The sequence below is a fragment of the Heterodontus francisci genome, chromosome 3, assembly GCF_036365525.1.
Source record: "Heterodontus francisci isolate sHetFra1 chromosome 3, sHetFra1.hap1, whole genome shotgun sequence".
NCBI lineage: Eukaryota > Metazoa > Chordata > Chondrichthyes > Heterodontiformes > Heterodontidae > Heterodontus > Heterodontus francisci.
The window spans coordinates 163,740,289-163,765,605 of NC_090373.1; the positions used below are offsets into that span (position 1 = coordinate 163,740,289).

Here is a 25,317-nt window from a genome sequence, read left to right on the forward strand (position 1 = left end):
ATCAACCTTCATCACTGAGAGAGAGAGACGGGGAGAGGAGTCACTCCCATCATCAGCATCATCAACCTTCATCACTGAGAGAGAGAGACGGGGAGAGGAGTCACTCCCATCATCAGCATCATCAACCTTCATCACTGAGAGAGAGAGACGGGGAGAGGAGTCACTCCCATCATCAGCATCATCAACCTTCATCACTGAGAGAGAGAGACGGGGAGAGGAGTCACTCCCATCATCAGCATCATCAACCTTCATCACTGAGAGAGAGAGACGGGGAGAGGAGTCACTCCCATCATCAGCATCATCAACCTTCATCACTGAGAGAGAGAGACGGGGAGAGGAGTCACTCCCATCATCAGCATCATCAACCTTCATCACTGAGAGAGAGAGACGGGGAGAGGAGTCACTCCCATCATCAGCATCATCAACCTTCATCACTGAGAGAGAGAGACGGGGAGAGGAGTCACTCCCATCATCAGCATCATCAACCTTCATCACTGAGAGAGAGAGACGGGGAGAGGAGTCACTCCCATCATCAGCATCATCAACCTTCATCACTGAGAGAGAGAGACGGGGAGAGGAGTCACTCCCATCATCAGCATCATCAACCTTCATCACTGAGAGAGAGAGACGGGGAGAGGAGTCACTCCCATCATCAGCATCATCAACCTTCATCACTGAGAGAGCGAGACGGGGAGAGGAGTCACCCATCATCAGCATCATCAACCTTCATCACTGAGAGAGAGAGACGGGGAGAGGAGTCACTCCCATCATCAGCATCATCAACCTTCATCACTGAGAGAGAGAGAGACGGGGAGAGGAGCCACTCCCATCATCAGCATCATCAACCTTCATCACTGAGAGAGAGAGAGACGGGGAGAGGAGTCACTCCCATCATCAGCATCATCAACCTTCATCACTGAGAGAGAGAGACGGGGAGAGGAGTCACTCCCATCATCAGCATCATCAACCTTCATCACTGAGAGAGAGAGACGGGGAGAGGAGCCACTCCCATCATCAGCATCATCAACCTTCATCACTGAGAGAGAGAGACGGGGAGAGGAGCCACTCCCATCATCAGCATCATCAACCTTCATCACTGAGAGAGAGAGAGGGAGAGGAGTCACTCCCATCATCAACATCATCAACCTTCATCACTGAGAGAGAGAAACGGGGAGAGGAGTCACTCCCATCATCAGCATCATCAACCTTCATCACTGAGAGAGAGAAACGGGGAGAGGAGTCACTCCCATCATCAGCATCATCAACCTTCATCACTGAGAGAGAGAGAGGGAGAGGAGTCACTCCCATCATCAGCATCATCAACCTTCATCACTGAGAGAGAGAGACGGGGAGAGGAGTCACTCCCATCATCAGCATCATCAACCTTCATCACTGAGAGAGGGAGACAGGGAGAGGAGCCATTCCCATCATCATCAACCTCCTCCTTCATTATCCTTCATCCCCTAGAGCGAGAGAGGAGCCACTCCCATCGTCAACCATCATTATCCTTCATCTTCGGCCCTCCCTCACCCCCGGCATCTTCCCCATCCCACTTGCTCCTCACCCAGAGACTCCAAGCTCTAGTACTGCACAGCAGCAGATCAAGACACTGCACCCGAGGAGCGGCAGCGCCTCCCAGCATCTTGATCATCATTTCACCCTCTCCATCATCATAATCCCCCTCCCTCCCTCCTCTGGATCATCATCCCCCCCTCCCCCCCCATCTCCTTGGCACATTGGTGGGGGAGGGGTGGTGGGGGAGACAAAACTGCACCCTAGATATCAAGGCAGTATTTGACTGAGTGTGGTATCCAGGAGTCCTAGCAAAACTGGAGTCAATGGGAATCTGGGGGAAAACTTCACTGGTTGGAGTTATACCTAGCACAAAGGAAGATAACTGTGGTTGATGGATGTCAATCATTTCAGTCCAAGGACATCACTGCAGGAATTCTTCAGGGTAGTGTCCAAGGCCCAACCATCTTCAGCTGCTTCATCAATGACCTTCCTTCCATCAAAAGGTCAAAAGTGGGATGTTTGCTGATGTTCATCACCTTTTGTAACTCTTCAGGTACTGAAGCAGTCTGACTCCATATGTGGCAAGACCTGGACAACATTCAGGCTAGGGCTGATAAGTGGCAAGTAACAATCACGCTACACAAGTGCCAGGCAATGACCATTACAAAGAAGAGAGAATCCAACCATCTCACCTTGACATTCAATGGCAGTATCATCGCTGAAACCCGCACTATCAACATCCTGGGGATTACCATTGACCAGAAACTGAACTGGACCAGCCACATAAAAGCTGTAGCTAAAAGAGCAGATCAGAGGCTGGGACTTCTGTAGCAAGTAACTCACCTCCTGACTCGCCAAAGCCTGTCCACCATCTACAAGGCACAAGTCAGGAGTGTGATGGAATACTCTCCACTTACCTAGATGAGTGCAGCTCCAACAACACTCAAGAAGTTCAATACCATCCAGGACAAAGCCGCCCGCTTGATTGGCATCCCATTCACCACCTTCAACATTCACTCCCTTCACCACCGACGCACAGTGGCAGCAGTGTGTACCATGTACAAGATGCACTGCAGCAACTCACCAAGACTCCTTCGACAGCACCTTCCAAACCCGTGACCTCTACCACCTAGAAAGACGAGGGAAGCGTGGGAATAGCACCGCCTGCAAGTTCCCCTCTAAGCCACACACCATCCTGACTTGAAATTATATCACCATTCCTTTACTGTTGCTGGGTCAAACTCCTGGAACTCTCTTCCTATCAGCACTGTGGGTGTACCAACCCATATGGACTGCAGCGGTTCAAGAAGGCAGCTCAGCACCATTTTCTCAAGGCCAATTAGGCATGGGCAATAAATGCTACCATTGCTAGCGACACCCACATCCCATGAAAGAATTTTAAAAATTACATTAAATTCCATCCTGATACCAATACCGATATAGTATACCAATATACCATTGCAGCAGCTTGTTTTTAATGTGGTGCAATTCATTTCTTTGTTCTTAAAAAAAAAAAAAAATATTACACCTATTGACATGGTGGCCTGTGTCACCAAAGGCACCGCATCAACTATTGGCACCGTACAGTATAGGGTTAGTGGTTAGAGTTGGAAATCCTTATTGACCAGACGACTTGTAGCAGAATTTCAAGTCTTTTGCACAAAACATGATCATTATTTGAATTTTGAGCTCAGCCAATCGGTATATGTCAGTACTGGCAACATAGAAAATAGGAGCAGGAGTAGGCCATTCAGCCCTTCGGGCCTGCTCCGCCATTCAAAAAAGATAGTGGCTGATCGTCTAATTCAGTACCCTGCTCCTGCTTTTTCCCCATATCCCTTGTTCCCTTTGGCATTAAGAAATATATCTATCTCCTTCTTGAATATATTTAATGACTTGGCCTCCACTGCCTTCTGTGGTAGAGAATTCCACAGGTTCACCACCCTCTGAGTGAAGAGGTTTCTCCTCATCCTGGTTCTAAATGGCATACCCCGTATCCTGAGACTGTGACCCCTGGTTCTGGACTCCCCAGCCATCAGGAACATCCTCCCTGCATCTAGTAAAGCGGGGGGAGGGGGTGGGTGGTGGGGCAAGAGATAACAAAAGAGAAGCTGTTGATGGGACAGTCTTTTGTTGTCTCTTGCCCCACCCACTGCTTTACTTGCTTAAAATATTTTACATTTCTAATATTTGTTAGTTCTGAAGAAAGGTCACTGATCTGAAACGTTAACTCTGCTTCTCTTTCGACAAATGCTGCCAGACCTGCTGAGTATTTCCAGCATTTCTTGTTTTTATTTCAGATTTCCAGCATCTGCAGTATTTTGTTTTTATCTCCCTGCATCTAGCCTGTCTAGTCCTGTTAGAATTTTATAGGTTTCTATGAGATCCCATCTCATTCTTCCAAACTCTGGTGAATATAGGCCTAGTCGACCCAATCTCTCCTCATACATCAATCCTGCCATCCCAGGAATCAACCGAGTAAATCTTCTTTGCACTCCCTCCATGGCAAGAACATTCTTCCTCAGATAAGGAGACCAAAACTGCACACAATACTCCAGATGTGGTCTCACCAAGGCCCTGTATAACTGCAGTAAGACATCCTTGCTCCTGTACGCAAATCCTCTTGCGATGAAAGCCAACATACCATTCGCCTTCCTAATTGCTTGCTGCACCTGACTGCTTGCCTTCAGTGACTGATGTACAAGGACACCCAGGTCTCGTTGCACCTCCCCCTTCCCCAATCTATCACCATTTAGATAATCTGCTTTTCTGTTTTTACAACCAAAGTGGATAACCTCACATTTATCCACGTTATACTGCATCTGCCATGCATTTCCCACTCACCCAACTTGTCCAAGTCACATTGGACCCTCTTTGCATCCTCCTCACAGCTCACATTCTCCCCCAGCTTTGTGTGGTCTGCAAACTTGGAAATGTTACATTTAGTTCCCTCACCCAAGTCATTAATATATATTGTGAATAGCTGGGGCCCAAGCACTGATCCCTGCGGACCCTACTAGTCACTGCCTGCCACCCGGAAAAATACCCGTTTATTCCTGCTCTGTTTCCTGTCTGTCAACCAATTCTCAATCCATGCCAGTATATTCCCCCCCCCAATCCCATGTGATTTAATTTTGCACACTAACCTCTTATGTGGGACCTTATCAAAAGCTTTCTGAAAATCCAAATACTCCATATCCACTGCTTCTCCCTTATCTGTTCTACTAGTTACATCCTCAAAAAACTCCAATCGATTTATTAAGCATGATTTCCCTTTCGTAAACCCATGCTGACTTTGCCCAATCCCGTTTATGCTTTCCAGGTGTTCTGCTATCACATCCTTTATAATAGGCTCTAGCATTTTCCCCACTACTGATGTAAGGCTACTTGGTCTGCAGTTCCCTATTTTTTCTGTCCCTCCTTTTTTAAATAGTGGGGTTACATTTGCCACCTTCCAATCTGTAGGAACTGCTCCAGAGTCTATAGAATTTTGGAAGATGACCAATGCATCCACTATTTCCAGGGCCACTTCCTTTAGTACTCTGGGATGTAGATTATCAGGCCCTGGGGATTTGTCAGCCTTTAACCCCATTAATTTCCCTAGCAGTATTTTTTTACTAATACTGATATCCTTCAGTTCCTCCCTCTCATTAGACCCTTGGTTCCCTAACATTTCTGGGAGGTTATTTGTATCCTCCTTTGTGAAGACAGAATCAAAGTATGTGTTTAATTGTTCTGCCATTTCTTTGTTCCCCATTATAATTTCCCCCGTTTCTGACTGTAAGGGACCTACATTTGTCTTCACTAATCTTTTTCTCTTCACATATTTATAGAAGCTTTTACAGTCAGTTTTTATGTTGCCCGCAAGTTTACTCTCATACTCTATTTTCCCCTGCTTAATCAATCCCTTTGTCCTCCTTTGCTGAATTCTAAACTGCTCCCAATCCTCAGACTTGCTGCTTTTTCTGGCAATTTTATATGCCTCCTCTTTGGATCTAATACTATCCCTAATTTCTTTTGTAAGCCACGGTTGAGGCACCTTTCTAGTTTTATTTTTGCGCCAGACAGGAATGAATAATTGTTGTAATTCATGCACACGTTCTTTAAATATTATCCATTGCCTATCTACCGTCAACCCTTTTAGTAAAGTTCCCCAATCTACCATGGCCAACCAACGCCTCATTCCTTCATAGTTTTCTTTATTTAGATTCAGGACCCTAGTTTCGAATTGAACTACTTCACTCTCCATCTTAATGAAGAATTCTATCATGTTGTGGTCACTCCTCCCCAAGGGACCCCGCACAACAAAATTGTTAATTAATCCTTTCTCATTGCACAATACCCAGTCTAGGATAGCCTGTTCTCTCATTGGTGCCTCAACGTATTGGTCTAAAAAACCGTCACGTACACACTCCAGGAAATCCTCCTCCCCAGTATTATTGCTAATTTGGTTTGTCCAATCTATATGTAGATTAAGGTCACCCATGATTACAGTTGTACCCTTATTGCATACGTCTCTAATTTCCTCTTTAATGCCATCCCTTACATCGCCACCACTGTTTGGGGGCCTATAGTCAACCCCACCAACGTTTTCTGCCCCTTGATGTTTCTTAGCTCCACCCATACAGATTCCACATCATGATTTTCCGAGCCAGTATCCTTCCTCACTATTGCATTGATTTCCTCCTTTACTAACAACACTACCCCTCCTCCTTTCCCTTTTGCCTGTCCTTCCTAAATACTGAATACCCCTGGATGTTCAGTTCCCATCCTTGGTCACCTTGCAGCCATGTCTCCGTAATCGCTACTAAATCATAACCGTTTATGTCTATTTGCGCTGGTAATTCATCTACCTTATTGTGAATGCTCCACGCATTAAGACACAATGTCTTTAGACTTGTCTTTTTAACATTGTTAGCTTTATTTTGCACGACGGTCCCATTCGTTTTTAGCCCTTGTTTTCTCTGCTTTCCACTTTTGCTTCTTATCTTTCTGTCTTTCATTTCTATCCTTGTTTCCCTCTCCTCTGTCTCCCTGCTCAGATACCCATCCCCTTGCCATTCTAGTTTAATGGCTAGACTTGGCTTCCTGCTCACATCCATGCATCCCGCCACCAAACTCTTTCTCGCCCTGTACTAACATCAGGCTGGGTACAGTATATCTGTCTTTCGGATGACTTTAAACCAAGGCTTTGTCAGCCCTCTCAGGTGGACCTAAAAGATCGCATGACACTATTTCAAAGAAACATAAAAAGTTAGCATGCAGGTGCAAGTAATTAGGAAGGCAAATGGAATTTTGGCCTTTATTGCTAGGGGGTTAGAGTTTAAAAATAGCGAAGTCTTGTTACAACTGTACAAATTGTTGGTGAGACCACACCTGGAGTACTGTGTACAGTTTTGGTCCCCGTATTTAAGAAAGGATACACTAGCATTGGAGGCAGTTCAGAAAAGGTTCATTAGGCTGATTCCTGTGATGAAGAGGTTATCTTATCAAGAATGGCTAAACAGGTTAGGCCTTTATTCATTGGAGTTTAGAAGAATGAGAGGTGATCTTATTGAAACATATATGATTTTAAGGGGGATTGACAGGATAGATGTTGAGAATATGTTTCCACTGGTGGGGGAATCTCGAACTAGGAGACATAGTTACAGAATAAGGGGGCACACATTTACAATTGAGATGCAAAGGAATTTCTTCTCTCAGAGGGTGGTGAATCTCTGGAATTCTCTACCTCAGAGAGTTGTGGAGGCTTGGTCACTAAATGTATTTAAGGAGGAGGTAGATAGATTTTTGAAATCTCGGGGAGTCGAGGGTTATGCGGAGCAGGCCCGAAAGAGGAGTTGAGACCTGGGACGGATCAGCCGCAGAAAAACATTATCTGGTCATTATCACATTGTTGTTTGTGGGAGTTTACTGTGTGCAAATTGTCTTCTATATTTCCTACATTACAACAGTGACCACATTTCAAATGGTACTTCATTGGCTGTAAAGCTTTGGAACGTCCTGACTTCATGAAAGGTGCTATATAAATGCATGTCTTTTTAAACCAGACAAATGTAGTTGTCTCTACTCTATCCCACCAATGTACAAGTTTGAGATTTTGAGGTTAGCTCTGAATTTACGATTCTCTGATATCCTCCAAAGATCATTCATTCTGTTTCCAGTATCAGACCCATCGACTAGCCCTTTGAGAAGGATGGAGTTACCTGTCTTACAGAATTTGACGGATAAAGTGGATTTGTTGAAAACCACAGTTGCAGAAAAGTCACCAGGTGTCCAAGGTTAGTGCTAAGAATCCAGTTGAATTGTAACATGGCAATCGTTGTCATCATGATCATCATCATTCTTCCTACTCCACTGAGGTGCACAAGGTAATAATGAGTCAATGCCATGCAATTCTGACTTGGGCTTTTGCCTCTAGCATGCATAGTTGCAAGTACACTTGAGGTGCATAGAGTTTTGCATAGAGTTTGATTTGATTTGATTTAGAGATACAGCACTGAAACAGGCCCTTCGGCCCACCAAATCTGTGCCGACCATTAACCACCCATTTATACTAAGCCTACACTAATCCCATATTCCTACCACATCCTCACCTGTCCCTATATTCCCCTACCACCAGTTCTTCTTGGTTGATCTCTAGCTCTTTTCCCTCGTGACATCCATTTCCATGTTTGCTTGGGGATTTTTCTGTCAGGCATTCTCAGAATGTGCCCAATTTGGGTCTGTCTTCTGTTCCAGACTGTTATCGTCAATAGTCTCTGCTCTCTGAAGTACATTTTCATTCGTCACTTTGTTAAACGACCTGATATTAAACAGCCATTGCAGCATCTCTACTGCAGGGTGTTGAGCTTCTGTTGCTCTTAAAAATTATTGACTTTGTTTTCTCTCTAATTCCATTTGATTTCCAGATTGTGTCAAGCGTCTGAAAAGCTCCACTAGTTTTATCAATGTGAGCTTTGACATCAGCTGTGCAAACTCCACCATTTTACAACACACTATTGGTGAAAGTTGGTAAAAGAATGCATTGTTTGTTGTTGTTCACCTCTCACGATTATTCTTTCATCAAAGTCAACATTATCTTTCAAGATCTGTGTTTTTACACCTGTCATGTAGACCCCACCTGCCAAGAATGAGGCATATTAATTTTGTCATCTGAACATTAATTTTAAACTGTTGCTGAAATGAAGAAGTGTCTTGTTTAAAGAGATCAGCTGTGGCTGGAAAATATTTGCATGCTAAGAGACAGTGCTTGGAGACAATAGAACGGCCCCCTGATCCAATTAACCCAATGGAGTTTGCTGACCAGACATAGAATGTGTAAGAAAGCCAGCATTCCAGGGTGTCTGCTAAGATGGAGAATCCACAAACGCAGGAGTTTGTTATAACAGCTAGTCACATGACTAACCTGCTGGCCCAAGTTTTTTGGTTTTGAACTGCTGGCAGGACAGTTTGGATCAAATTGTAACTGAAATTGGAAGAAGAGAGCCTCTCTCCTGGCTATCTATCTCTCTCTCTCTCTGTCTCTCTCTCTGTCTCTCTCTCTGTCTCTCTCTCTGTCTCTCTCTCTGTCTCTCTCTCTGTCTCTCTCTCTCTCTCTCTCTGTGTCTCTCTCTGTGTCTCTCTCTGTGTCTCTCTCTCTGTCTGTCTCTCTGTCTCTCTCTCTGTCTGTCTCTGTCTCTCTCTCTCTCTGTCTGTCTCTCTGTCTGTCTCTCTCTCTCTCTGTCTCTCTGTCTCTCTCTCTCATATGAATATCCGGATCCATTGAAGTCACTTAAACCTCAAGAGAGAAAAGACTCCTACATTGAAACAAGTTTTAATGCGTGCACTGGGCCCCAATGAAACGGCAAGAATTACCTGCAGTCCAAGACTCTACATCGACCTCAAAGGACAGTAAATAAATCCCAGCTATTGCCTCAAACTTTTCCCCTGTATTCTTTCTACTTTTCAGTCTCTATCTGCGTGTGTGTTTATTGCATATGCATGCTGGCGTGGTTGCGTCGCGTATGCGTAGTCATTAACCAAATTAGAGTTTAAGGTTAATAAACTTGCACCTTTCTTGTTTAAATCTAAGAAAACCTGTCCGGTCGATTTCTTTGCCTTACAATTAGAGAGCAGTGAACAAGGATTCACTGAGGGGAGCTAAAAACACAGTGTTTTTAAAATTAAACCCTGTTACGGTTAAACTAGACGAAGGCTGAGAGGGAACCACAAGACCCCTTTCTCACCTGGTCGTAACAACACCATTAATGTACAGCCCAACTTTTCTGGCTGTGTCTGCAAGATCATTTGTGTCTCTTTACACATCTATATTTTTATTAATGAGGCAGATGTTATCTGCAATGTCTAAGACCATGATTTCTTGACCAGTCTATGCCAAATTTAATGCAAGGTGAATTTCTCAGCACAGAATCAATCACAATGCCAAATCGAGACTTTATACATTGCCAGCGAAGGCCCTATCAAAAACAAGCATGGTTTGTTTGCCACCAAACTGTCAAATATCATTGAGAAAAGCAAAGAACGGCAATTCATAGTGTTGCTAAATTTTGTTTACATTTTAGAAAGCATTTGATATTGTGAAGATATAAAGAGGGGATGGGCAGAATACTTCCATAAAATCTTCAACAGACTACCTCCATGACAGTAGGATTGACTAACTCCATCGAAAAGATGGCTGAACTGGATGTTAATTGTGGAGAAATTACAATGCATGAGGTGAGTTTCACCCCAAAGCTAACTTAAAGAACATCACCTACAGAGAAACAAATTTGTGCAGAATTACTCGATGAAGATGAAAGCTTGACTACCAACGTACATCTATTTAGCCTGAGGGATGATAATTAACACTAAAGGTTTGGACAAAAAAATACTGTCAAGCTTTCTAAGAAAGAAGACAAATGATTCTAACAACTAGTGTGGTATTACATTGTTCCCTTCCCTGGCAAACTCTTCTGTACCATTATTCTCAGTAGAATTAGGGCAGCCTTTGATGGGAGACTAAAAGAAGAGTAAGCTGATTTTTGTTAGAACTTATCTTTTATTAACCAGATCCTTATTCTTCATAATATCATTGAAAAAAACAAACAGTGGCAATTCACAGTGGTGCTAAATTTTGTTAACATTTTAGAAAGCATTTGATATTGTCAAGAGAAATTCACTATGGTAGTTTCTTGAAGTGTGCAGATTATACAGGGATTGCTCGACAAAAAAGTTCACGTTCTAGCACCCTAGTAGTAGCATGATGCAACAATAATAGTTATTGATAATCATGGCTATTAATTACAATTGGCTATCAATAGCAGACCCAGACATGACGCAATTAAAACCCCCATTGGTGGAAAGCTTTGGGAACTATAGGTCCAACGTCGCCTGTTTCTCCCAAGCATGCTACACTTGCCAAATATCATATCTCTACTTACTCATCTACTTTATCATTTATCCCCAAATATTACTTTCTGAAACAAATCTATCTAATTTGCGCATGAGCAACTCAACACTATCTGCCTCCACCATCTCTCTCTAGGAAAGCTGTTCAATAGATTGTTAGACTTGCTTACTGAAGTAATGTTTGCATAGAATAGTTTTGAATTTACCCCCTTTTAAGCAAAGGCCTGTCCTCTGATTCTACAATTCTAGACAGGGTGTAATTACTACATGGTCTACATTATTTAGTCCCTTTAGACTCCTTAAAAACAGTAATTATACCACCTGTCAACTTTCACTTTTCCAGTGAGAACATGCCCATTTTCCATAACTACTCATCATAATTCAATCCCTGCATCCACTCAATCATTCTGGTTGCACTCTTCAGTATCCTTTCAATAGTTTTTTGTATTGTGGTGACTATACACAGTATTGTGTTACGCATGCTTCCTTTTTTTTTTGTTAAATTATGAGGATTTGTGTTTTAAAACTGAAAAAAGATTCCATAGATGCTGGAACTTTTTTTTAAAGGAGGTCATTAAAAGGTCTTTTGGACTTAACTTGTAAACAATAGTTACTGGAAGGCACCTGTTTTCAGATAAATGCCCAGCAGGGGGCTTTTTGACTTGGGAAAGATGTTTACTGAGAAGTGACAGGTCAAGATTTAGAGGGGTCAGGAGGCTTGACTCCTGAGATGTTTTTGGTTTTGCTTTGGACAGGCATTTGGGGTACGGACAGTGTTCTAAAGAGGACTTAAAGAATCAACAAGGACAAACCCCATCTCAGCCTTTTCCAGCTCTTTGCAAAGCCTGCCAGTTTTCTCATCTCTTTGAGAAGCTCTTAGAAGCGAGTGTAAGAAATAGAGAAATTGATGCTGCATTCCTTCTGCAAGGCCTGCCTGAAACCCCTGTTGCTGCATTTCTCCTGGAAAGCCTGCCCAAAATGATCTTCAGCGTCACCAGAAAAGAACTATTCTAGGAAGATCCCAGTGACAGCTGTCTACTCGTATTTGAGACGCCAAACCGAACAAAAGGACACCTGACATCTTTCCAATTCTTTTTTTCTTCTTCAAGAATTAGCAAGTATTTGGCCAAAGTATTCTTTTTTGCCTGTTTTTTTTGTAATAGAGCTCTAAAGAGAAAATCTCTTTTTTTCAGTTAACTGGTGCATGTGTGAGTGTGTATGTGAGGAGCTAGCTAAAAATGGAACTTTCATATTTCAATCTGTGTTAATGCTTTGCTTAGTTACTGGTTAAGACTTGTTTTATAATAAACTGATAATTTTGTTGTTTTATTAAAGAAACCTGGTTGGTGTAGTTTATTCTGGGATGAAAATAAAGTCTATGATTGACCGTATCGGGAACTGGGAAAAAAATTTAAATATATGTTGTGACCTGTGGAGAAGTGGAACAAGAAAAACTGTGCACTCCTCCCGCCTCGGTCATAACAATTGTAAGTGTGATTGCATTAATGAAATATAAAATAGCACGATTACTTCATTATTTCAACTCAATATTGGCCTTTTGATATATCCCAACATCTGTTTTAATTTACGAACTGCCACTGAGCATTGTTGCATTAGCTTCAATATATTGTCATTCCGGACCTGCAAATTTCTTTCATTTGCTGTATGCTTTATTTTCTTTCCATTTAAGTAGCACTTATTTCCTGGATTTTTTTTTTGTCCCCAGGTGAAACACTTGCAGTTCTCTACATTGAATTTCATATGCCACCTGCCTGCCCAATTCCCAAAATATATTCACATCCTACTGTAGTTTAGAACCTTCATTAGCTTTACATCATCTGCAAATGTAGTCACTGTGCTTCTGACTCTTAGTTTCAGATCATTTATGAAGATATTAAACAAGAAGTCCCAAAATAGACCCCTGTAGACCACCTCTCCACAGATGCTGCCAGACCTGCTGAGTATTTCCAGCATTTCTTGTTTTTATTCCAAAATAGACCCCTGTAGACCACCAGTAACATTCTTCCTGGTTGATAACAATCCCTGTATCACCACCTTCAGGATTCGATCTATGCATCCATCGTAAAATAGTTCCACTGATACCCACTTTCTTTGTTTTCAGTACCAGCTTTTCCAGAGCAACTGTATCAAAGGCTTTACTGAAATCCGGGTACATCACATTCACTGCCTTAACCCTATCAAGCTCCTTTGTCACACCCTCAAAGTAAATCAGTACATTAGGTTCAAGGATTCATGAAACCATATTGGTTATCTTTTATGATTTTATTTCTATCTAAGTGCTTCATGATCTCAACTTTAATCATAACTATCCACAATGGATGTCAGACACACTGGTCTGTAGTTTTTTGGGGGGGTTTTCTACCTCTTTTAAAAGTAGGTGTAACATCTGCCTTTCACCAGTAGCCAGTCACCTCTTTAGTATTCAGTGAGTTTTGGAAGATTTGTGCCAAAGTTCCTGACAGTCATGGTAAGAGAACTGTAGGATTCGGGGTCATTGCTGGATTCCCCAATGTGTAGGGTGTCATCAATTGCATGCATGTGGCCATCAAGGCTCCCACTGCCTTCATCAACCAGAAGGGCTTCCACTTGTTCAATGTACAATGGTCTGTGACCACCACAAACGGTTCCTGCAAGTCTGTGCACCATTCCTGGGAAGCAGCCATGACACTTACATACTAAGGCAGTCCCAGTGGCCAGACCTTTTCAGAACTCACACATGCCTTCGAGGATGTATACTGGGTAACAAGGGCTACCCATTGAAGACCTGGCTACGACGCCTGCGAGGAACCCTAGCACTGATGTAGAGGGAGATACAACACCTGCCAGGGTGCAACTAGAGTGGTCATTGAGCAGGCCATAGGGCTTCTAAAGATGTGGATCCAGTGCCTAGACAGATCTGGTGGAGCCCTACATTATGGCCCAGCAAGCGTCTCCCATATACTTGTGGTGTGCTGTGTCTAATACTACCTGGCGCTGCAGAGAGGTGAGCAATTGAACACTGAAGATATCATTGAGCACAATGCCTCCTTTGATGCTGAGAAGATTGAGGAAGATGATAAACAGGCGTAGTATTCTGTTGAGCCCTAGCGCAAGGGATGCTCAGGATGCGCTCGTACAAGAACGATTCACAGGATCCTTACTGACAGAAACATGCAATCCAATAAAGCTTCAGGATTCTGCAGCCTGGTGCCATCACACTCATTAACCTTACCATTTACCTGGTCCCAGCTGAACTGGACGCAGTGGCATGGGGAATGTCTCGGCCTCATGCAGTGTGCTCCCACCTATTAAACCCGTTGATGGAGCCGTGGTGCTCCTGAAGTTCAAATGGCTCCCCACGAGATATAAGGAGAACTCATACCTAGCCACATCAGAAATTTAAAGGTGGTACAAATATTTTCAAGGCTTCAAGAATCCAAAAACAAACCCCGTGAATGCTGAGTGCAGCTAGGTGCTCTCCTTAACTCCCTTCAGTGTGCTCCTATGCTCTTCCTGTGCTATCAGCTGAGGTGGAGGCAGGCTGCTGGCCTTGCTGCCCCTTGGCTCAGGATGATGTTGGTCATCGTCTTCTGGCTGCCTATAACCTGGAGGGCCCTGGCACATTGAGGGCCTCCTGCAGAAGTGTAGGTTGTCTCCCCTCTCGCCATGGCTGGTGTAACTAGCCGAGGGGCCGCTGTTTACACCAGGAGTGCCCTGAGAAGAGCCCCCAGATGCTTCAGACAGATGTTTCTCCTCCCTTTCAAGGCATGCCTATACCTCCCTGCTCACCTGAGGAGTTCAAGGATCTGGCAGTGATTCCAGGCACCTTGCCATGCCCCCACCAAGCCATTGCACAAGGCTCATGGAGTTGGTAATGGCAAGCAGGTCTGCACCCATTTCCAGCATCCACTGAGTGGTCTGGTGGATGTGGCTTTCCATGAGGGTTGCCAGTCACTCAATGGAGGAAACACGAACAGGAGAAACAGGAGCAGAATTAGACCATATGGCCCATCGAGCATGCTCCACCATTTAGTACAATCATGGCTGATCTTAGGCTTCAATTCCACTTTCCTGCCTGCTCGCCATATCCCTTGATTCCCAGAGAGTTATGGTGACACTTATGGCCTGGATGGACTCTTCGATCATCCACGCACAGATGCACATAGTCCCTGGGATCTCTGCCAGATGTTCACGCACTTCGCACTGCAGTTTCAGCATCTGCTGCCTTGCTGACGACTCCAGAGACATGTCATCAGCCTGAGGGTCAGCAACAACCTGGCCTCCCACAGTCCTCCAAATGTCAGTGGCCTTGACTGTCACAGCCTCCGTCAGCTGCTCGGGCATGTCTGTGTTGTGCTGACCAGATTGTGATCCTTGATCTACTCATGAACGCATACCCACCAACTTGAGACTATCTGCACTAGTAGAAGGTGCGGGGGAATAATGTGATGGTGCGTCCTCTTAGGTTCCCTCCTCCTCCTCAGAGGTGGACAGCTGTCCCTCGGTTTCTGCAGCTTGCTGCTCTGGTCTTTGACTCGCTTGAGAGAAGAGTAATTAGAGAATGATGAGCATTCCATTATGTCCTTCAGTCCAGTCCTAGTGTAGAGCTTCGTCTGACCAGGATGGACACCTGAGCACTATACCTCGTGTTCAGCAGAGGATTTCTTCGGCCCATCCATTAGGCCACTCACTATCTCAACTCTCCACTCCCGTCTCACCATCTGCGATAGAATGGCCCCATGTTGTCCGCCAAGTTCTGGCACTGCCTCCTCACGGAGTCATGATTAATAGTCTGCCAGTGCCAGTCTTTGCCCTTTCCTGAGCATTGTGGGCTGTCTTTTTCTGCAAACTCACAGTTGATCATTGTGAGTTGCTCGACTATGATGCTGGCCGCCTGACTGTACATGATGGGCCCACAGGTATGCTTTCTGCACATGGCCACTCAGAAGCAGCAGTGCAGGAGTCACCAGTTCTGAGGAAGGGTCACTGACCCGAAATGTTAACTCTGCTTCTCTTTCTACAGATGCTGCCAGACCTGCTGAGTATTTCCAGCATTTCTTGTTTTTATTTCAGGAGTCACTTGAGATGGCCGGGGCCATTAACCAACATGCTGCTGCCTGGCCCCATTGCCAGGAACTGGGTTGGCATCCCTTCTCTAACTAGCTGACCCTCACACCTCACCACATGTAAGCCCTAAGGTGAACACATTATTGTGCACCTACTTTGGCAAATCTCATCAGGTCATTCACCCTCTTGTGTGACTGCAACAGGTTCTAGGGACAACCCTGTGGCTGCTGACTTCCTCTGCAACCTCCATCCTTGGTCTGGTGGGCGGGTCTCCTTCCCCCATCCCAGGGGAAGAGAGTCTCCCACCTTGCCCAAGCAGCCTGAAGGAGAACCTATAGGGAGGCATCGCTAACCTGTGAGACCACCCGGGACCTTGCCTGTGCTGTTTTTGCACCAGCCTGCTTTCTGTTTCTGTTCTTCTGAGCCACCTTTTCTGCTGCAACAATTGAGAAGAGTGCTGGCAGCTCTTTAAAGATGGCGCCGGCACTCCCAATGACATGACCTCACGCAGCCACCAGCACCCCACTGGATGCCTCTTCTGCCTGCCACTATGTAATCATGTTTTGCATGGGACCAGCGTGGGACCAGGGCAGTGCCAAAAAATTCAGCCTGTTAACTCCGTTTCTCTCTCCATAATTGCTGCCTGACTGGCTGAGTATTTCCAACTTTTCAACGTCCGCAGTGTTTTGTCCAATAACTGCAGACCGCATCTCTTCTGTCAATCATGTGAAAGCTCATGATGAATGGGAGGCTTCTGTAATATCTCAATCACAACAACTTGCTTATCCAGTTGCCAGTTTTCGTTGCAACCAGGAATGTAGATTTGTGCACATTTATTTGAAATGTTGCCACCTTGAAATTCACAACTGATAGATTATTGGGGTGGGATTGGAAGAGGTTCTGGAGCTTGCTCCCTGGAAAATACTGTTATGACCAGGTGAGGAAGGGGTCTCAGGCTTCCCTTTCGCTCCTTCTCTGGTTTGACTGCAACAGGGTTAATTCTTTTAACACAGTGGTTCACCTCAGTGAGCATTTGCACCTGTTCCTCGAATATAATTGTGAATGAACCAATCAGACAGGTTTTCTTGAGTTTAAACAAGAATGATGTAAGTTTATTGACCTTATCACTCTAAAGCAGTTAAGATTACTAAAATACCTGATGCATCCATGCTCACCTTCACATGACAGGTGCACACACATACAAATAGATTACAGAGGGGAAAAACACAGAGTTGGGAGGTTAGAGTGGAGTCCTTAATAAAAATGGAATTTAAATACTGAAGTTTAGTCCCAGGGTCCTGAAGTCCTCACTGGGCTTGCTTCTCTGGTTCCGGAAGGCAGAAGAGGGGCTTTATCTGTGTCCCCGGTTGCTGGCTGTGGTGGGCTGTAGGTTTGCAGCCGAGGCTTTGCTGGAACCTTAGTGGAGAGAGGGAGAGAGATTGCAGCTCTCTTGCTGGCTTAAAGTACAGCTGAGGTACAATTCACAAACTCCCAGAGTTACACAAGCAGTCATGTGATATGACCAAATAAAAAAAAAAAGTGCTGGAAAATACTCAGCAGGTCTGGCAGCATCTGTGGAGAGAGAAGCAAAGTTAACATTTCAGGTCAGTGACCTTACATCAGGACGGTGATATGACCACCTCTTTGTTTGAAACTGCAGCTTCTTGAATGATCTTTGAAATTCAAGGCTGTTCAGACATACTTTGCTGGGGGGGGTGTGGTTTGGCTCTTTCAAAGTCAATGGGTGTCGATGGCTTTTGACGATCAACATTAATAAAACTATTTTGGGTAATTTAATCAGAGAACATCCCCATTGTTCTGGCTAGACTGAGTAATCACCTCTGTCACCAGCGGCCTTTGGCTTCTCATATGCAAATTGTGCATGGCCATCTTAGCTGGTCTGTTCTGGTTTTTAAGAGTTATTTGTAATAGTCTCAGTAAAAAGTCTCAGGCAAATATTTCCATTTGGGGTTTCTGTCACACCTCCATACCATGCCGAATGAAATGCAACCATGGGAGCATTACATTATAAGAGTTAAAAAGAGAAAACAAAGGAAAACACACATGCATTTGTCATCACTGTCATCCACAGTAATCTTAAAAACGTTTGCAGCTTGTCTTTTCTCTCTGCAGCAGTAGTGCTGATTTTTAAACTGCCCTTTACCCTTGAGCTTGGTCTGAGATGATTAGGTGTTATCCAGTGTGTTTAAAGTTTCTTTAGTATTAGTTTGTTAAAAGCTGCAAATGGGCATCTTCGTACACATCTGGTTGTTGGGGAAGCTGCATCTGCAAATTTCCATAATTGTCTAGGATAAGTTCTCCTTTATGCACAAGCTTTAACCTCTTAGCTGCTGTTTCTGCAACATGTGGTTCTAACTCTTCAGGTTCCAGTACCTTACTAATTTCTCTCCCTGTGTTGGTATCGGGTGATAAATTGGTTTTAAACCCCTGTGAGGTGTCTGAGATTTTCTCTTTGTTCTTGTTGGAGTCAGAAGTGAGGTTGTTGGGTTTAATTAGTTTGGGCTTGAGCTCTGATCATGGGAGTATGAAGTGGGTAGATCCACTCTGACCTGACTTTCAGTGTGCTGGTGAGTCCAACAAGTACTGCTCACTTTAGAGCATTTTTGTTTCCCTTTTCTCTTGACTGTGGGAAGGGTCTCTTTGCCAATTTCCCCCATGTCCTAATGGACATTCCTGCCCACAGGTATCTGTCCAGATTCCACTGCAGTATGCTGCGGTACTTCAGCTAGGTGAGGCATCGACTTCACTCAGTTTGCCCTTTTGGGAACTTTCCTTGTCCCTGCAGGTTTCAGTAAATGCTGTTAGCAGCCCTGGTAGGGTACTCCTTTTGCCTGCATTTATGTAGGAGGGTGTGGAGTCTAATTCTTTCAACATTTCAGGGTTGTCATGAGATGCAGAGGCATCTGGGTTTCCTAGTGCATGAATCGCAACAGGTTAGTATGGAGGGACAGCACGTAATTAGGAAAGCTAATGGAATGTTATCGTTTATCTCTAGGGGAATTGAATACAAAAGTAGGGAGGTTATGCTTCAGCTATACAAGGCATTGTTGAGATCAAGTCTAGAGTACTGTGTACAGTATTGGTCTCCTTATTTAAGAAAGGAGGTAAATGCATTGGACGCAGTACAGAGAAGGTTTACTAGACTAATACCTGGAATGGGCGGACTGTCTTACGAGGAAAGATTGGCTAAGCTAGGCTTGTATCCACTAGAATTTAGAAGAGTAAGAGGTGACTTGATTAAAACATATAAGATTCTGAGATGTCTTGACAGGGTGGATGTGGAAAGGATGTTTCCCCTTGTGGGAGAATCTAGAACTAGGGGTCACTGTTTAAAAATAAAGGGTCGCCCAGTTAAGACAGAGCGTCGTGAGTCTTTGGAATTCTCTTCCTCAAAAGGCGGTGGAAGCAGAGTCTTTGAATATTTCTAAGGCAGAGGTAGATAGATTCTTGATAAGCAAGGGGGTTGTAGGTTATCAGGGGTAGGTGGAAATGTGGAGTATTCAGTTCAGCCATAAACTTATTGAATGGCGGAGCAGGCTCGAAGGGTCGAGTGGCCTACTCCTGCTTCTAATTCGTATGTTTGTATGTTGGCTGACCGGACAGTAGGAGGTTTTGTGTCGGAGTCCTCCTGGACCTCTTTTAACCTGTCCTCGCGGTCCTTTTTGTCCCCTTCCTCCCTAACTCTGCCAGACCTGTACTTGTCTGCCCCCATTTTTTCTCGGCAGGGGCCCTCACAATTCACCAGCCCTCTGCTGGAGAGTCCCCCAAAAGCTGGTACAGGAATTAGTGTTGCGCAGTGGTTAGCACCGCAGCCTCACAGCTCCAGCGACCCAGGTTCGGTTCTGGGTACTGCCTGTGCGGAGTTTGCAAGTTCTCTCTGTGTGGGTTTCTTCCGGGTGCTCTGGTTTCCTCCCACATGCCAAAGACTTGCAGGTTGATAGGTAAATTGGCCATTGTAAAAAATTGCCCTTAGTGTAGGTAGGTGGTAGGAGAATTGAGGGAAGGTGGGGATGTGAGAGGGGAAATGGGATTAATGTAGGATTAGTATAAATGCGTGGTTGATGGTCGGCGCAGACTCGATGGGCCAAAGGGCCTGTTTTGGTGTTCTATGACTCTATTTTACTGCAGATTGGGGCGTCCCCTCAACCTGGCACATGTGGCAAGTTTTACAGTACTCCACTACATCTTTGTGGAGTTTTGGTCAGTCAAACTGCTGTCTTATAAGGGCTTTGGTATTGTATATGTACAGCCATTGTAAACTCGTGGGCCATTCTTAATATTTCATTATGGTACCACTAACTAGTGAACCACTGTCCACTCTTTGTCTTCAAGTCTGTGAGGAGAGCTCCACTTCCTCATCAGCATTTCACTCTTTACTTAGTCGCAATCAGGGACTCCCTCTGCTTCAATTTCAGTTTGAGCAGCCTGTGCTAACTTCCTTAACACTGGTCGGCTTGGTGAGCCTCAACTAGGGAAGATTGGTTTAACCCATTCCTTAGGTCCTCTAACTTCCCAAGGAAAGTTCCAAACAACCAGACAGCATCGTCATCTGTCTGCAGCGCCAGTTCAGTCTCCTCTGAGGGAGCTGGTTTGGCCATGGCCCGAGTCACCACACAATCAGGGGAAATGCAGGGGACCATCTCCTCCCACTGCCCTATCTGTCTGACCTCTTTCGGTCTCTCTACCACTACTGGGGAAGCGTCCGCCTTTGCCCCCGCCAGATCATTACCTAGGAGCAGGTCAACCTCGTCCACAGGCAAACTAGGAACAATCCCTATGGTCACCGGTCCCGAAACTAGGTCACATTTCAAGTCCACCTGATGTAAAAGTATGAGTATACACTGCTCTCCTATACCATTAACTACCATCCTTGCATTCACTGCACTGTCTGGGAGAAAGGTCATGTCTTTTCCCAGCAAAAGGGATCTGGTGGCCCCTGTATCCCTGAGTATGACGATGGGCTTGCTTGCCCCACTCAAGGGGTATGGGTTTACTGTCCCTTTAGATACAGAATCCTGATAAACTTCAGGGATCTTATTAAATTTTCCTGCACCCACAGCAGTATTTTTCCTGGGTCATACTGATGTTGCAGTTAAAGCCACAGCCTGCTCTGCTGTGCTTTCCATCAAGGTCCCTTCTGCACTGGGTGGGTGTGTCCTGTGTGGCGGAAACCACACCTGCCAGATGGAAATATATTAATTTCATCATATGGAACATTATTTGAATGCTTATTGGACATTGAACGTAATTTGTTTTAAAAAGACCACAGAACAGTGGCTAAAAACATGGCTGCACATTTACATTCTAAAAGACAGTGGCATGGAGAGACTGCAATTGAACTTCAAGAAGAGAGCACTCCCTCTCTCTGTCTCTCTCTCTCACGCAAAGTTCCAGGGACCCACGGAAGTAACTTCAGCCTTAAGACAGAAGACCAGTGAAACAAGTTTGAAAGTGTGTACTGAGTCCCAACGAGAATTGCAAGACTTAATTTCAATCAAAGACTTTACATCCAACTCAAAAGCAATAACTGAACTCCATCTATTACTTCAAACCTTTCCCCTTTAATTCTTTCTCCTCCTCTGTCTCTACTTGTGTGTGTTTATCGCATATGCGTGCTAGCGTGGTCGCGTTGCATATTTTTTAGTAGTCTTAACTGAATTAGAGTTTTGAGGTTAATAAACTTACACCTTTCTTGTTTAAATCTGAGAAAAACTGTCTGGTTGATTTCTTTGCAATTACAATGAGAAAGCAGTGAGCAAGGACTCACTGAGGGGAAGCTAAAAACTTTAAAAGTTAAACCCTGTTACGGCCAAACCAGGAAAAGGCTGAGAGGGGAGCCCTAGTTTCGGGACCGGTGACCGTAGGGATTGTTCCTAGTTTGCCTGTGGACGAGGTTGACCTGCTCCTAGGTAATGATCTGGCGGGGGCAAAGGTGGACGCTTCCCCAGTAGTGGTAGAGAGACCGAAAGAGGTCAGACAGATAGGGCAGTGGGAGGAGATGTCCCCTGCATTTCCCCTGATTGTGTGGTGACTAGGCCCTTCCTCACCTGATCGTAACACCTGATTAACCTACAGGTTTTCCCTGTAGTTTTCAGCGGTCAGCTCTGAGGTGACCTGCCTTGTTACAGTGGAAACACACAGGTCTCCAGGTCTCACTCCTGCTTTCAGCACTATCTTTTTTGGCTTGAGGAGGGCCCTCTGTGTGTCCAGCTTTCCTTCTCTCCCAGGACTCCTATCACCCTCCCACTCTTTTCCTTTTCGGGGTTGTGGGGGTGACTAGGAAAGGGTTTTCCTTGGGGAACCGATTTGTATATGAGAGTGAACTTATCACACACAACTGTGGCTTGCCTCATTCTGTGCACTTTTTTTTTCTCCACATGGGTCTTTATAGAAAGAGGGAGAGAGTTTTTAAATTCCTAGAGAAGAATCACCTCTCTGAGGTTTTCATACATGGGCTGTACTTTTAGGGCCCTTAACCACTGGTCTAAAGCCAGCTGCTTACTCCTCTCAAACTCGTGGTAAGTTTGATCAGCTTTTTTCCGGAGGGTTCGGAATTTCTGGCGGTAGGCTTCCAGTAGTAGCTCATATGCCCCAAGGATAGTATTTTTAGTTAATTCATAATTTGATGGACTTTCATCTGGCAACAGTGAATAAACTTCATGGGCTTTTCCTGTTAGCTTGCTTTGTAGAAGGAGTGTCCTGCTGTCGGCCGGCCATTTCAACTGTCTAGCAAGCTTTTCAAAAGTTACAAAAAATGCTTCCATGTCTCCCTCATTGAACTTTGGGATCAATTGGGAGAACCTTCAGAGCTCAGCACACAGTCCTGAGTTAAGTGCAGTTGCCATAATGGCAAGCTTTCTCTGGGGTTATTCTGTCACACCCTAACTAATCCAAGCTGCCATAACTCCCTTTCCTCTGCTCCTTCTGGAAAATTCTCTCTCTTTCTCTTTCTCTCCTTTCTTTCTTTCTCTTCTCTCTTTTCCCCTGTCTTTTAATTCAAGTCTCCTCTGTTCTAATTGTGTTTTTGCTAACATTACCCTGTCTGAATATAATTCCAACCCTGCCTCTGACTGTTCAGATTCGAGAGAAAAATGGTTGGCCACAAGCCTTAGGAGTTCTGATTTCTTAGCGTTGGCATGGAAAGTTATCCCACACTGCCCAGCTACATTCCTCAACTCTTCTATAGAAAGGGCCTTTAACTTATCCCAAGTTACTTCACCCTGGCTTGGGAAGGTACTGGCCTCGGATGCAGACATGTTGGTATTCTAGCAACACAAACCACAAAAAAACTTGTATGGAAGGTTTGTTTTTGCTTGGGATCAATTTGATTTCCCACTTCCAATTTCTCGCTTGTGTGTGGGTACAATGCCAGACTAGAGCCCCCAAATTTCTGTTACGACCAGGTGAGGAACGGATCTTGTGCTCCCCTTTTGCTCCTTCTCTGGTTTGAGTGCAATCGGGTTTATTCTTTTAACACAGTGATTTAGCTTACCATCTCAGTGAGCACTTGGTCCTGCTCCTCGAATATAATTGCAAATGAACCAAGCAGACAAGTTTTCTTGAGTGTAAACAAGAAAGACGTAAGTTTATTAACCTTGTCACTCTAAACTGGTTAAAATTACTAAAATACATGATGCATCCACGCTCACATTCACTTGAGAGGCGCGCACACGCACACATACACACACACACACACACACACACACAAATAGATTACAGAGGGGGAAAACACAGAAATGGGAGGTTGGAGTAGAGTCTTTAATAAAAATGGAATTTAAATACTGAAGTTTAGTCCCAGTGTCCTTGGTTGAAGTTGTAGTCCTGAAGTCCTCACTGAGCCACACACGGTTTGGGCTTGCTTCTCTGGTTCTGGAAGGCAGAAGAGGGGCTTTATCTGTGTCCCCTGGTTGCTGGCTGTGGTGGGCTGTAGGTTTGCAGCTGAAGCTTCACTGGAACTTTACTGGAGAGAGGGAGAGAGAGAGATTGTAGCTGTCTTGCTGGCCTAAAGTACAGCCTCCTTCTGAGGCACAATTCACAAACTCCCAGAGTTACACAGTCATGTGATATGACCACCTATTTGTTTGAAACAGCATCTTTTTGAATGATCTTTGAAATTCATGGCTGTTCAGACATACCTGGCGGGTGGGGGTTGGCTCTTTCAAAGTCAATGGGTGTCGATGGCTTTTGACGATCAACATTGACAAAACCGTTCTAGGTAATTTAATCAGAGAGCATCCCCATTGTTCTGGCTAGATTGGGTAATCACCTGTGTCTCCAGCCGGCCTTTGGCTTCTCATATGCAAATTGTGTGTGGCCATCTTAACTGCTCTGTTCTGTTTTTAAAAAGTTTTTTGTAACAGTCTCAGTAAAAAGTCTCAGGCAAAGTTCCATATGATGTAATTAATATCTCCATTTGGCATGTGGGGTTTCTGTCACAACACTTTAAATTAAAAATGGTGCATTCTAATTCATTTCAGAACATAATTGTACTTCACAATTGATAGATTTTTAATCTTATAGAAAATAAAATAGTATTTTTTTTAGGTTCATTGATATTCAACAGACCAGCATTTCCCTAAGGCTGCGTGAACAGCCACCTTTTCTCCCTTAGGGGCACTCTCTTCCCTAGCTGTTCATGTAGGCATTATAACCTCGTAACTTTCTCAATTAGGGGCTATATTCTCCCAACCTCTAGTTCAGAGGTCAAAGCCATCTGTAACAAAGGCATTGAGGTATCTCAAAACTTGCTGACTTCAACTGAATTAGTCAGTAGCCTCCTAATAAAGTCTCAAGAACACAACTATATGTTTTGGATATTTATGAACTGAAACAAAAGACAAACACAACAGAAATGCAATAGGTAAAGATAAACAAGCTGCAAATAGGTACTAAATAATGTACATAATGTATCGTATTATAGAAGACACAATTGTAACAAAATCTTCAGCCACCTTAAAGCTCAAAAAGATGGTACCATGGTTTCTGCCAGTACCTGCCATAAAAATACATTCTGTAAGTGCTCTCACCGAGAAGAAGATATCACTAATACAATGGCCCAAACAAAACTCAAATATCCTAAATCAGAATACTACCATGCCCAAGTATAACCCATATCCATTAATTGCAGAAAGCTTCAGGTGTACTGGTGGATGCCATATGGTACCTCTCCAGGGCATGCACAAGGTTATGGAAGAGAGGGAAGTCGTCTGAACACACCTCCCAGCAGGTCCTACATATCCTAGGCATGTAGATTGCAGTCTTAACCAGACCCAGGAGCATATCTGCTGGAAGGTCATATGATCTCCTCCCACCTCTCCACACACC

The 25,317-nt window shown here is 44.3% G+C and overlaps 1 protein-coding gene across 11 annotated transcripts in view; it reads left to right on the forward strand.

Annotated features, from left to right (window-relative positions):
• LOC137363487 (uncharacterized) overlaps positions 1-25,317 on the forward strand; it is a 296,432-nt gene that overhangs the window by 145,840 nt on the left and 125,275 nt on the right. For all 11 annotated transcript variants that reach the window (XM_068027298.1, XM_068027300.1, XM_068027301.1 and 8 more), the window contains one exon: positions 7,680-7,796. In XM_068027298.1, the coding sequence (XP_067883399.1) occupies positions 7,712-7,796 (85 nt within the window). In that variant the 5' untranslated portion in view covers positions 7,680-7,711. The remainder of the gene's footprint in view (positions 1-7,679; positions 7,797-25,317) is intronic.